The sequence below is a fragment of the Sapajus apella genome, unplaced genomic scaffold, assembly GCF_009761245.1.
Source record: "Sapajus apella isolate SASKATOON/1434 unplaced genomic scaffold, GSC_monkey_1.0 scaffold91, whole genome shotgun sequence".
Taxonomy (NCBI): Eukaryota; Metazoa; Chordata; class Mammalia; order Primates; family Cebidae; genus Sapajus; species Sapajus apella.
Genome location: NW_022437031.1, coordinates 7,226,777 through 7,239,989, shown reverse-complemented (window position 1 = coordinate 7,239,989; position 13,213 = coordinate 7,226,777). Strand labels below are relative to the sequence as shown.

Sequence of the window (13,213 nt, the reverse complement as noted above, 5' to 3'; positions counted from 1 at the left end):
CTAGCCTGAATGGCAAGTTTTAAAGTGAATATTCAACTGAAGCTCAGGGTGAGTTGAATATCAAATATTTTAGCATGAATCCCTGGTATATAAGAATAAATCTGGAACTTTATTAAAATGAGTGTTAGTAGAACTTAAAAATTTTCAGTAGCAATTTTTATGAAATGTGACCTTACAGCAAAGGAACTATATATAATGTGTCGCATTGTGAGTGGCATGATTGTTCTTGTGCTCACTGTTTTGTACATTTGCCATGTTAAATAAATGTTTACTTTCAGATGAAGTCAAGGGAGGAGCACAATTCATGGCCTAAATTGAATTAGTTAATTAAAAAATAAATATAGCTCCTAGAAGTTATTTCTAATGTTGTTAAGACTAGTACATCAAACAATTCTGTAAAGATTAGAATTGAGATATAATTTAATTTTTTTTTTTGAGGCAGGGTCTCACTCTGTCTCTCAGGCTGGAGTGCCATGATGTGATCACAGCTCACTGTAGCCTCAAACTTGAGCAATCCTCCCACCTCAGCCTCCCAAGTAGCTGGGACTGCAGGCGTGCACCACCATGTCTGGCTAAGTTTTGTAGAGATGAGGTCTGTGTTGCCCTGCTGGTCTCAAACACGTGGACTCAAGAAAACCTCTCATGTCAGCCTCCGAAAATGTTGGGATTACAGGCATGAGCCATTGCACCTGGCTGGAACATTACCTATGGTATGTAAGTGATCATCTTATGTCCCCCATATGCAACATGTAGTATGTTATGTACTGAATATTTGTGTTCTCCACCCCATAATTCATATGTTAATGTCCTAACCCCCCAATTTGGCAGTATTTGGAGATGGGACCTTTAAGGTAGTAATTAAGGTTAAATTGGGTCATAAGGAAGGGGCTCCAATCTGATAGGATTAGTGTCCTTACAGAAAGAGACACCAGAGAGCTCTGTCTCTCTCCCCAAGTGCATTCACTGAGGAAAGAAAGACCATATGAAGACCTAAAAGCAAGAAAGGTGGCCATCTATAAGTCAGGAAAAGTGCCCTTACCAGGAACCAAACTTACTGGCACCTTAATCTTGAACTTCCCAGCCTCTAGAACTGTGGGAAAATAAATTTTAGTTGTGTAAGTGGTCCAGTCTGTGGTATTTTATCATAGCAGCCCAAGCCGAGTAATACTGTACAATAATACATTGGCCAAATTCAGTGACTCTGCCTAAGATTTATTACACCCACCCACACCCACACACACACCCACACACACACACACCCCTGGGTTTTATCTTACACATGTTCTAGTTAATTAGTTAACTCTCCTGTAACTTTTAAAGCTTTTCATGTAGGAATATAATTAATTTATTTTCTTATTAGTAGAAACATTTAAAAGTTATTAGTTTTTCTTTCAGTACCAATCTAGCAGAAACCCACACATTTTTAAAATAAATTATTTATTTTAGATTAATTTTACATTTACAGAAAAACTGCAAAGATAATGCATAGAATTCCCAAATATCTCTTATTCAATTTCTTCTAATGCTAACATCTTATTTAACCACGGCACATTTTTCATAACTGAGACATTAACATTGGTGCATTACTATTAATTAAACTCCAGGCCGGGCGCGGTGGCTCACTCCTGTAATCCCAGCACTTTGGGAGACCAAGGCGGGCGGATCACAAGGTCAAGAGATCCGAGACCATCCTGACCAACATGTGAAACCCCATCTCTACTTAAAAAAGATACAAAAATTAGCCAGACATGGTGGTGCACGCCTGTAATTCCAGTTACTCGGAAGGCTGAGGCGGAAGAATCACTTGAACCGGGAGACAGAGGTGGCAGTGAGCCAAGATTGTGCCACTGCACTCCAGCCTAGTGTCAGAGCGAGACTGCATCTCAAAAAAAACAAACAAAAAAAAAAAACACTCCAGACTTTATTCAAATTTCACCAGTTTTTCCACTAATACTGTTTTTTTCTGTTCCAGGATGCAATTCAGGATAGCATGTCGCATTCTATCAACATGTGTCTCCTTAGACTCCTTTGGTCTGTGAACAATTTGTCTTTCCTTGTTTTCGTGACTTTGATGATTTTGAAGTCCTAGTCAGGTATTTAGTGAAATATTCCTCAATTTGGGCTTCTTTGATATTTTTGTCATAATCAAACTAGGTTCTTGGGACTGGAGAATAGCACAGATGAAATACCCTTCTCATCACAAGATATCAACATGATTTATCACTTGTGATGTTGTAACCACCCAAGGGGTTCACCTTGCCTGCTGCCTAGACAGAGCCGATTCATCAAGATAGGGAATTGCAATAGAGAAAGAGTAATTCACACAGAGCCAGCTGTGCGGGAGATCGGAGTTTTATTATTACTCAAATCAGTCTCCCAGCATTCAGGGAGCAGAGGTTTTTTTTTTTTTTTTCCCATCTATTTATTTTATTGCATTTTAGGTTTTGGGGTACATGTGAAGAACATGCAAAATTGTTGCATAGGTACACACGTGGCAGTGTGATTTGCTGCCTTCTTCCCCATCACCTACATCTGGCATTTCTCCCCTTGCTATCTCTCCCCAGCTCCCCACCCCCCACCGTCCCTCCCCTATTTCCCCCCAGCTGACCCCAGTGTGTAGTGCTCCCCTAATTTTTTTGTACTTTTAGTAGAGACGAGGTTTCCCCATGTTGGCCAGGCTGATCTCAAGCTCGACCTCAAGTGATCCGCCTACCTTGGCCTCCCAAAGTGTTGGGATTACAGGCGTGAGCCATTGTGCCCGGCAGTATTTCTTTAGAGTAACACAAAATGGACTAACAAGGCTTCTAAATCAAATCAGCCACCTTCCTTATATTACTGGCAGGCTTCTCTGCCATGCTAAGGAATTCAAACTTTATTCTGTAGGCCAGCATTTCCAAAATTGCATTTAGAGAAAGTCTAAATGTTCTATGAACTGTTAATAAGTGTTACTTGAAACAAGGGTTCCTTTGTCAGATAAGTTTGGGAAATGCTAAATACTCCTTTTTCAAAAGTCACAGTGCTCATTAGTGTGCTAAGAACTCTGAAAATATTTTAATAAATATACCTGTCAAAATTTGTTTAATCCAGCATCTTCCACACTTACTTTTACCACAGAATCTTTTTTTTCTTTTTTTCTTTTTGAGACAGAGTCTTCATCTGTGGCCCAGGCTGGAGTGCAGTGGCACAGTCTCAGCTCACTGCAACCTCTGCCTCCTGGGTTCAAGTGATTCTCCTGCCTCAGCTTCCCAAGTAGCTGGGACTACAGGTATGTGCCACCATGCCTGGATAATTTTTGTAATTTTAATAGAGATGCGGTTTCACCATGTTGGCCAGGCTGGTCTCGAACTCCTGACCTCAGGTGATCCACCCATCTTGGCCTCCCAGAATGCTGGGATTATAGGGGTGAGCCACGACACCCCACAGAACCATTTTTGTGTGTGCAATATTCATTAACATCTAAGGAACATTAGTGGTGCTCAGAGTAAAATTTAGGCTATTTTGGTAGAGGCACTGTAGGAACAGTAAAGGATTTAAGCAGGGGAGTAACAAGTCAGATATAAGTTTTAGGAAGATTGCCCTGGAAATAGTATGATGATTGGGTTGATTAGAGAGGACTTTTCTAGAGGGAGTGGCAATAGTCTTGAAATGTTGAGGGCCTTGACAAGGTTGTGACTGTAGAAGGGGAGAAGGGGACAGGTTGGATTAATATGAAGGTCGTGAAATCAATACAACTTGGTGATAAGTTGTGAAGTTGTGAGAGGCAGAGGACTCAACTGGCATTGGGTATGCTGAGGTTGAGGTACTCGTTGGAGTCTGGTAAATTGGATATATTGGGCTCTTTGCTTATGAGGAAAATCTGGGTTAGAAATAAATGTCTCAGACCTGAAACAGTAGAAAGTGAGAGGAGGTTGGGACCCCACCAAGACCCAACATTTAAAGGTTAAGCAAAGGAAAAAAGGCTAGTGGTCTAAATGGTCTTTTAACTTTTGGTCATTTGCTGTGTTTTTAAGTGTCTCTTGTTGGCTGCCTCACGAAGGAAGAGACATCTGTGTTTTTATTTACTCTTTTAAGATTTTCAGAATACAGTTTTAGGAAAAACTTTTATTTGTTATTTATTTATTTATTTTGAGACAGAGTCTCGCTCTGTTGCCCAGGCTGGAGTGCAGTGGCAGGATCTCAGCTTACTTCAACGTCTGCCTCCCAGGTTCAAGTGATTCTCCTGCCTCAGCTTCCCAAGCAGCTGGGACTATAGGCACGTGCCACCATGCCCAGCTAATTTTTTTTCTATTTTTAATAAAGATGAGGTTTCACCATATTGACCAGGCTGGTCTCGAACTCCTGATCTCGTAATCTACCCACCTTGGCCTCCCAAAATGCTGGGATTACAGGTGTGAGCCACCTTGCCCGACCTTACTTATTTTTTTTTTTTTTTTGAGATAGAGTCTCACTCTGACTCCCAGGCTGGAGTGCAGTGGCATGATCTCAGCTCACTGCAACCTCAGTTTCCTGGGTTTAAGAGATTCTCCTGCCTCAGCCTCCTGAGTAGCTGGGACTACAGGTATGTGCCACCACGCCCGCCTGATTTTTGTATTTTCAGTAGATACGGGGTCAGGCTGGTCTTGAACTCCTGACCTCAAGCAGTCTACCTGCCTTGGCCTCCTAAAGTGCTGGGATTACAGGTGTGGGCCACTGTACCTGGCAAGAAAAACTTTTAAACAAGATTTAGTAAGTTTTTAAAACATAGATATTAAGTGTATTCCCCACAGGAGGCTATGAGGATGGTTGCAAGTACCTTGGGACTATGAAGCCAGGATCATTATGACAAGGTGACTTATGGGAAATGCCTATGCCAACAAAAAAATGATCCTGAGTACCTTTTATCTATCCTAAAGGGATGCTTGTCAGTGCTGTGGGCATAAGATAAGCCTTTATATCTGGGGAGGCCAGATGACAACACAAAAACTTGTACATGCCTCAGTGTTTAGAGCAGTGCTATTCATAACAGCTAAAAAGTGGAAATGACCCAAATGTCCATCAAGTGGTGAATGGATAAACAAATGTGGCATACCTATGCACACTGGGGTGTTGTCCAGCCATAAGAAGGAATGAAACACTGATACGTGCTACAGCGTGGATGAACCTTGGGAACATTATGCTAACAAGCCGGCCACAAAGGATCACATATTGTATTATTCCATTTATATAAAATGTTCAGAACTGGCAAATCCACAGAGACAGAAAGTAGATAGTTTCTCAGGGGCTGGGGGAATACGAAGTGACTGCTAATGTGTCCCAGAGGACTCCAGTGATGACCAGGCATCAGGCCCCGACATGAGGAATGAATAGTGAGTGCAGCTCTTCAGGAAGAACTCCCACAAGGGCCCTGTGGCAAGAAGACAAAGAAGGAACTCCACATGCCTTCCCCTACCACACATAACTCCCTTGTCTCCTGCCTCTCTTTAGTTAGTAGCAGGCGAGTCTCTTCTCCAAGGCAGGCACTCCTGTGCTCCTGGGCATGCAGTCCTTTTATTCACAGGAAAACTAGCTTTTGGGTCTCTGGGCAGCCATAGTGGGTCTTATGCTGGTCAAACAGTTTGTGCAGAGCGTCAATATAAAGTGCATGGTATTTGTCCACCATCTCCTTGCTTGGCTTTTCAATTTGGGGCAGTGGCAGAGGCTCCCCAACTGCCAAGAGAGATGGGAAAAGAGAAGGGTAAAGTGTTAGAACCTCCTCTTCCTTTAACCTCCCTCTCTTACCTTGGGCCTGACTCTCACACCCCAGATCAGCTCCCAGCTTCCCCTCTGCTGCCCTGCTCTTCAATGGGGCTGGGCTGAGGTTGAGGTTGAGAAACCTGAGGTGGCATTGGGGCTGAGAGTGGCACTCACCCACAGTGACAATAGGCTGGGAGTATGGCAGAAGCCCAGTGGAGCCTGGCCAAAAGCTCTTTCCATAGAAGACACAAAAGTAGAAACCAAAGATACGGCGGAAGCAGCTCTGGAACTTGTACATCCTGCTGTCCTTATGGAATAGCACCTGATCATACACCTCAGTTTCCCCAAAAGTGAAGGTGGGGACCAGATGAGCCCTGTAGGAAAACTCCAATTTATTTTCTAAACACAGACTAGGGTGAGACCCACCCTGGAAGAACATTTGTTTGCTTGCCAGGCCCTCATCTATTTTGATGAAATCTTGATGACATAAAGCATTTTTTCTTGCACTAAACAGGGTTCCCCTGTTTAATGTCTCTTCTCATGAAAGTTTCAAGGCCAGTGAGAGAGCGGTCTCTAGGCCAGGATTACAATGGCAAGATATGGGGGGTCAGGGAAGCAAGAGAAGTTGAACAGAGATCCCCAGAGAGACCCATATCGTGAAAAGTTTCCAGGAAGTGTCAAGGAGGGGAATATGTGACTGTTTCTGTTAGTAGAACGCACAGAGAAGATGACAGTAATTTTGCATAGATGCCCGTACTTTATGTGATATGTCTCTCGCTCAAGGGGGCAATGCATAGAGCAGAGAAAAGTTGTTTCCCTTCCACAGACCATGAGAATCCACCCTTAACAGTGCCCTGGGTAGACAGTCAGGCTAATTCCTTGAAGGAGAGAAGAGTAAATCTCTCTTATACAAATCTTTGTGACTTGCTAATAACAATCTCTCAGCACTTTGACATGTTACTGGTTCCTCACAGCAAAGGCCGTGGAGGACACAGTGGGGTATGCAGAAGCACAGGTGCAGAAAGGGACAGTCATTCAGGCTGTCAGTGAGTGACAGGACCTGGACTGGAACCATGGACTCCCAGCTCAGAGCTCTCTTCCCTATCGTGATTCGTGGAAGAATCACGATTCTTCCAACTGGTGAACAGGGCCTTCTGACAAGGTACTTAGAAGAAATCTTCCCCTCTAAGTCTGCAATAGGACAATTGTCCCTGTGCTCAGAGAGTTGGCCTGCTGACCCAATGGGGCACTCTACAGCTCCAAGCTTGGACCCCTAAGTCACAATGACTAACATTTATTGATCTCTTATAGTGTGCTGGGGACACAATAAGAGTTTTGTGGGGATGAAACCCACAGTCACCCTATGGAGTAGGTACCATTTTTAGCCACATCATTAAGATGGAAAAACTCCAAGGCTCAGAATGGTTAAGGAACCTGTCCCGGGGTGCACAGTCACAGAGCCAGGATTTTAGATCAGGAGCTGATCTAAAATTCCTGCATATGCACGATTTATACTGTATTGCCTCTTGCACTTACCATTAGCAGACAGGTGTAGGTATCAGTATTGATAGAGATAATGTGGGCATCATCTACATGCTAGGGCAGCCTTAACCCAATCTCCCTTGATATTGAACCTGGGTTTATGGTTTGGCCTCTTGGAAACTAGTCTAGCTAGCTGAGAAGGACTGGATGACCTGTACCTTTTGAAAATTCTTTCTTGGTAGTATGTTCCTTGAGGGCAAAATTTGCATCTGATTCATGCTGGCATCACATACAAGGTCATGCAGCTCAGAGAACCCCATGCACTTCCCCTCTGGGGAGAACACCTACCCATGCTGGAGGGCTGTGCGCACGAACCCCTTGCGCTTCTGGAGGATGAGGGTGGTGGTGTTAGGCACACTTTGCAGGGCCTCACCCACACCTCCCACTACAATGCCTACGAGGTTGCCAGTGCCATGGCTCAGCAGATAGTCAATGGCTGGTTGGCTCACGGAGCACACACCTAAAGAGAATCAAGGAGCAAAATGATCAGGAGAGGAGAAAATTGTTAAGAGGGAACACTCTCTTCTCTGCTCTCCACTGGCTTGTTCCCATAGCTCCTAGGAGAGGATCAATGAGATGGGACTAAAGAGTGTAGAGAAGAAAAGGCTGTGGACAAATAGAATAGCTCACACTGAGGCAATATCTGCATTTTGTAGGAGGCACTGAGTCAAAACTGGTAGGAAGGTTTTCGGTGGGATAACCAGAAGGACTTTCTGAATCCCATGTATAATTTTACCCTTTCTTTTTCCCAGTAAGAGCAACAGCTATTGTTTGTTGAGCATATACTCTGTGGCAGGCAGGCATTGTGTTGAATTCTCTTTTTTTTTTTGAGACAGAGTTTCGCTCTGTCACCCAGGCTGGATTGCAATGGCATGATCTCGGCTCACTGCAACCTCCACCTCCTGGGTTCAAACGATTCTCCTGCCTCAGCCTCCTGAGTACAGGCACCCACCACTATGCCGGGCTAATTTTTGTATTTTTAGTAGAGATGGGGTTTCACCATGTTGGCCAGGATGGTCTCAAACTTCTGACCTCAGGTGATTCACCGTCTCAGCCTCCCAAAGTGCTGGGATTACAGGAGTGAGCCACTAGGCCTGGCCAGTGTTGAATTCTTTACTTGCATTATCTCACTTAGTCATCATCCCACAACTAAGGTCAGACTTTTTTTTTTGGCCCAACTTCTGGTTGATTTGCAGTCTATTTTCATCTGTACCACTTTATGGATGAGGAAATTGAGGCTAGTTTGCTCAAGACCACACAAGGGGCAGAGCTAAGATTCAAACCCAAGCAGCTTAGCTCTAGAACGTATGCTTTTGACAGATATGCTATAATGATATGGAGGTCGGGGGTGGGGAAGAGGGGATGGGATTTAAAAGGGTACATTTCCAAACAGAAAAATGGACCAGAAGCTCCAGTAAGTATGGTCAGAAGCACCTTTGGCCATGAGGTACTCCCTAACAAGGGGGATCTTGAAGAACCAGGACAGCGTGGCCAAGTGAGGAGTGATGCCTGGGAAGGTCTTCGAGAAGCCTGTGGCCTCAGTGCAGAAGTTGCAGAAGGCGCCAAAGGTCAGAAGGCCATGGGGGTGAACCCCCATGAGGTAGTTGTGCTCAGGTGACAGGTCCTTTGTCTTCAGGATCTGCAGCCATGGAGAGAAATGCCAGAGGTGGTGGAATGAGATTACGTGACAGAAACAAGGGTGGTGACACTTCAGGGATCAGGGTGCTCTCTAAAGCAGAGCTTTCCAACAAATAGACCATGAATGGGTTTCAGGAGGGCTGATATACTGGTCTCCTTGGCTACTGGACAACGGGGTAGGATCTGGGACAGGTAGGACTGCCAGGCCTCAGCCATCTATGTCAGTGTGCTTTGTGCAGGTTATCATTTTCTATGAGCACTTTTATGAAAAAGATCAGGAAGCTTGGCTCTAAAAATTGGGACAAGTGTTTGTTGTATACTCCAAAGAGTGCCTTGAGGATCAGCATAGCAGTACCTCAAGAGGTTTCTGGAACCTTTTCCTGACATTGTTTCCCCCCAGTCCCCTTCCAGTGCTTGCCTAAGGAACTTGTATTGAACCTGGAAAACCCTGCTTAGATGTCACCATATCTGTGAAGCCTTTCCTTATCCCCCATCTGAACTACTTCTGTACCTTGGGCCAAACAAATGATATACTTGTCTGTCCTCCCCATGAGATGTGAGCTTCTCGATGGCAGAGAACTGGATCCTCTTCACTTCTCTGTACTCCTAACATGGTTCAGAATAGACTTTCAATCCATGCTTATTAAACTGATCTGAACTGTGCTTGCCTTCTGCCTGTGTCAGCTGGCAGGTGATGCCAAGGGCACCCAAAGTTTCCTAGCAGAGATAGAGTACTCAGTAGAAATGTTGAATCTTGAAGTATATCTAGCGTAGACTGAGACTTCTCTGAGATACTTATCTTTCTTATGGACAACTCTAGTCATGTGGCATAAATGCCGACCCAGTATTTTGGGAACTGTGAGGTCACTGGGGAAGAGATACTTACTGTAATGGGGAAATAATCCCTGATGTAGGTCCAGACACACCAGTTCCTTACCCAGGCTGAACGCCTGCCACCTGAGACAAAAGAAGCAGTAGGGACTGATGTCAGCGTGTGCCACCTTATATGTTCCACGGACCCAGGGCTTTCCTTGCATGGCTCTGCTAGAGGAGACCCTAGGATGGTCCTGTCTGGCTCAGCTCCTGTGGCTCTGAGAACTTGGATGAGGGGCCTGTGGTATGGCAAGTGGAACTCCCTGGCTGCAGATTATGATGGAACATTCTTCTTTCTAGGTCTATGAGTCTTACCTCGCTCTGGGGTCTTCCAGTCCAGGAACAACCAGGCAAAGTAAAGCACTGGTAGCGGCCACAAGGATGTAAATAGCAGGTAGATGAACAATGGCTGCAAGATCCAAACTGATAAGGGACCGAGTTAGACCAAATTTGTGCTGCCAGCAGAACTTGACCATGTGCAGTCCTATTACCAGCCCTCCACATTACCTAAGCCTCTGGTCCTGGCCCTCGACACAAGCCAGATCCTGTTCATCCATCATCCATGTCTACTTGTTCTTCAAACTTTTCCTCTATCATCTATCATACACAAGCCCTATTTCTCTGCCTACCTGTCATCCCTGTCCACCTGCTTCCTTGTATAGCCTGTATCTCTGTACTCCTGCTCTCTGTTTCCCACCAGCTTTTATTCCTCCTGCCCCCATTTGGCCACCATCTTTTTCATTTTGTCTCCTGTCTCCATCCCTATCCATTATCCCTCGTTAAGCCACTAGCCAGCTCTCCCTCACGCCTATAGTATCCATATCTTCCTACACACCACCTACCCAGCATCTGCATCCTTCTAATGTTTCCTATTCACTATGCTTGTCCTCTTGCCCATTCACCATTCTTTCCAGTGACACTGTCTTCCCCCATGCTACCACCCCCAGAATGACAACTCTATGGTTCAAACACAGGCTATACTTCTTTAAGTCTGGGATGCTAATGTTTCCTCTGTCCTATTCCCCATGATCATAAGGAGCATTCCCTGGGCCTCATTTTTCCTCTCTAGATAGTAAGGATTAGGAAGTGGCTGAAATTAACTAGATCTACTCATATCCATCATGACCTGTTCCATACACTACCACCCCACTGCCACCCCTACCTATTCTCACCGTCTCCTGGGGTGCTATCTCATTCTTCTCCAGGGCACTCATGGTACTTGAGACTCCTTGGTTTTACTCTCTAGTACAATCTTAGATGATGGAAAGGCTTGAGATGAGACTTCACATGGCCATAGAAGTCACCCTAGATCTGGCCCTGGCTTCTGACTCTGGCTTCTTGCTATGCACTCTTCGGTCAATACTCACAGATAGCAAGGTAGCTCAAAGGCCACTGCAGAAGCATCAGACTCTGGAAGTGACTAGGCTGCTTGGAATGAGGCATGATGCTCAGGAGCCTGAGGGAGGCAAAGATCTCAGAGCAGTGTTCCAACCAAAGGTGCCACCAGCCTCTGGAAGTTCACTCAATAGTGAATGCATATGACTCTGAGGAGTTTGCACCTGCCCTCTTCCCTCCTGTCCTTCCCCGCCCCCCACCCACTGCAAAGGTAGGCTCTGAAGCACAAGGACTGCCCCATCAGGTCTAGTCCAGCCCACTTGCACTTTGGCTCTCTTTCCTAGGATTATTAGGACATCAGGATGGAGAAAGATGAGAATGACTGCCATGCAGTCGGAGTGACACAGGGACCCAGAGAAGGGGAAACACCCCTCACAGGCTACTCAGAAACTATAGGGATTTTGTGTGACCTTAGGGAGATGACTGGTGGGAAGGGAGTTCTAGGGAATTGTGGTGTTGGGAGCATCTAGAATTTGGCCTTACTCAGATTGGGTTAGTTTCTTCCTCTTTCCTTGACTTCCATGACTTTGGTGCTTTTGAAGAGTTTAAGTCAGTTCCCCCTCCATCTCTTTCCTTTCCTTCTGATTTAGTTGTTGAAGAACCCACAGCATTTGACCTGTAGAATTTCCCACAATTTGGATTTTGCTTATCTCATACTTACTTAGGGTGCTTCAGCATATTCCTCTGTATTTCTTGCAAATTGATAGCTGTATTCAAAGACTATAGTGATTCGTATTTGATCCCTTTGTCAAGATCTTAATTTTATTTTAATACAGAACAATCTCCCTTCCTTACCTCCTTTTCTTCCCCCATGCCATTGACTTAGTTAGGACTGTTTTTCTTTGGAGTAAGCCAATCTTCCAAGCTTTCCGTGACCGGGGGTGGAGTGTAGAGGGTGGTTTCTAGGTGAGTCTCAAATACAGGCCAAAGTAAGGGGGGAAAGCAAAGCCCTCATTTCTCTCTTTGACTCCTGTTGTAACTTTATGCCCATTAAATCAAACATGGTTGTGTGTGTAGTTTTTTATTTTGTTTTTTGCTTTTTCCACCTGAAGTTTGCATGCTTCTAAAGAGATTGGGACCATATCTTATTTGTCAGTATATCTGCTCCTAATGCCTGAAAGCCCTAGGGCCTCTGTGTTAAGTGAAGAATCAGTAAGTGAGGATCTATGATTGGGTGATTTCTTACATGTAATGAGATCACTAGAGTCCTATGGGGGCATATGTCCTGGGGACCTGAATGGGGAATGAGACGGTATACAGAAACAGAAGACAAGGCACACATTACAAATGGAGAGAAGAAAGAATGAGAGAAAGGAAGGCAGGTGCTCACCTTTGAGGCACTTTGGCAAAAGAAAAAGTTCTGCCTACTTTGCCCTCCCACTCCAGGTCTTCCTGTTGACTGGAAACCAGCCTGGCCCTAGAGCAAATGTTAGCGCTCAGGTCTTAAGGCACCACTGCCCTACTGATGTGTTGACATCCCTGTGGTTGAGGATGGACACTTGCCCTTGACAATATGGGGGAGATTAGCACTCTGTCTTTCCAGAATAGAATAAACTGGGCCTACACCAACTCCCTGTCCATACTCTCTCATTCTTGTAAATTGTCTTCTCCAGGAAGCAAGCCTCCTGGGTTAACTTTTAATAATGTGCGACTTCTCAGTTTTTCTCTTCTATTTCCTCCTGCCTCCCCTGGAAAAAAAGGAAGTAAATTGTTGAGAAGACACTCAAACTAAGAGAGTTTGATCCCAACCATTGCCTTAGTATTTTAATGAAAATGCCATGGATCTCCACGTGATAGTATGTAACAAACTAAAACCACTATGTATATACATAATGAGAGTATTTATATGCATTTGAAAGAAGTGTGCTACAAGCATATTATTTATTCATTCTAAACAATGCTTGGGCCAGGTAGAGATTTCTGGAATCTTTGTAATAATGAAGTTGCCACTCTGCTCCTCAGAGGTTTGCACCTACAGGTTGGAAACAATGGCTTGCTGGCTTTTTTCCAAAATGGAAATTTAGTTTTTGGTTTTTTTTCTGATTATGAAAAT

At 44.6% G+C, this 13,213-nt stretch overlaps 1 protein-coding gene across 1 annotated transcript; it reads right to left on the bottom strand.

The window, feature by feature from the left end:
- Positions 1–5,182: 5,182 nt before the first annotated feature.
- Positions 5,183–11,322, bottom strand: AWAT1 (acyl-CoA wax alcohol acyltransferase 1). Its single transcript, XM_032255762.1, has 7 exons — positions 11,133–11,322; positions 10,081–10,188; positions 9,779–9,849; positions 8,689–8,893; positions 7,543–7,714; positions 5,887–6,086; positions 5,183–5,685 (listed from the first exon to the last, which is right to left on the bottom strand). The coding sequence occupies exons 1-7, from the start codon at positions 11,206–11,208 to the stop codon at positions 5,531–5,533; spliced, it is 987 nt and encodes a 328-aa protein (XP_032111653.1). The 5' UTR covers positions 11,209–11,322; the 3' UTR covers positions 5,183–5,530.
- Positions 11,323–13,213: the final 1,891 nt, after the last annotated feature.

Bases quoted from the DNA above. Each gene is read 5' to 3' on its own strand.
- AWAT1 (XM_032255762.1), bottom strand. From the start codon at position 11,208: ATGCCTCATTCCAAGCAGCCTAGTCACTTCCAGAGTCTGATGCTTCTG. The intron at 10,189-11,132 runs GTGAGTATTGAC...GTCCCTTATCAG, and splicing joins TTTGAGCTACCTTGCTATCT to TTTGGATCTTGCAGCCATTG. The intron at 9,850-10,080 runs GTAAGACTCATA...CTTTTGTCTCAG, and splicing joins CTGGAAGACCCCAGAGCGAG to GTGGCAGGCGTTCAGCCTGG.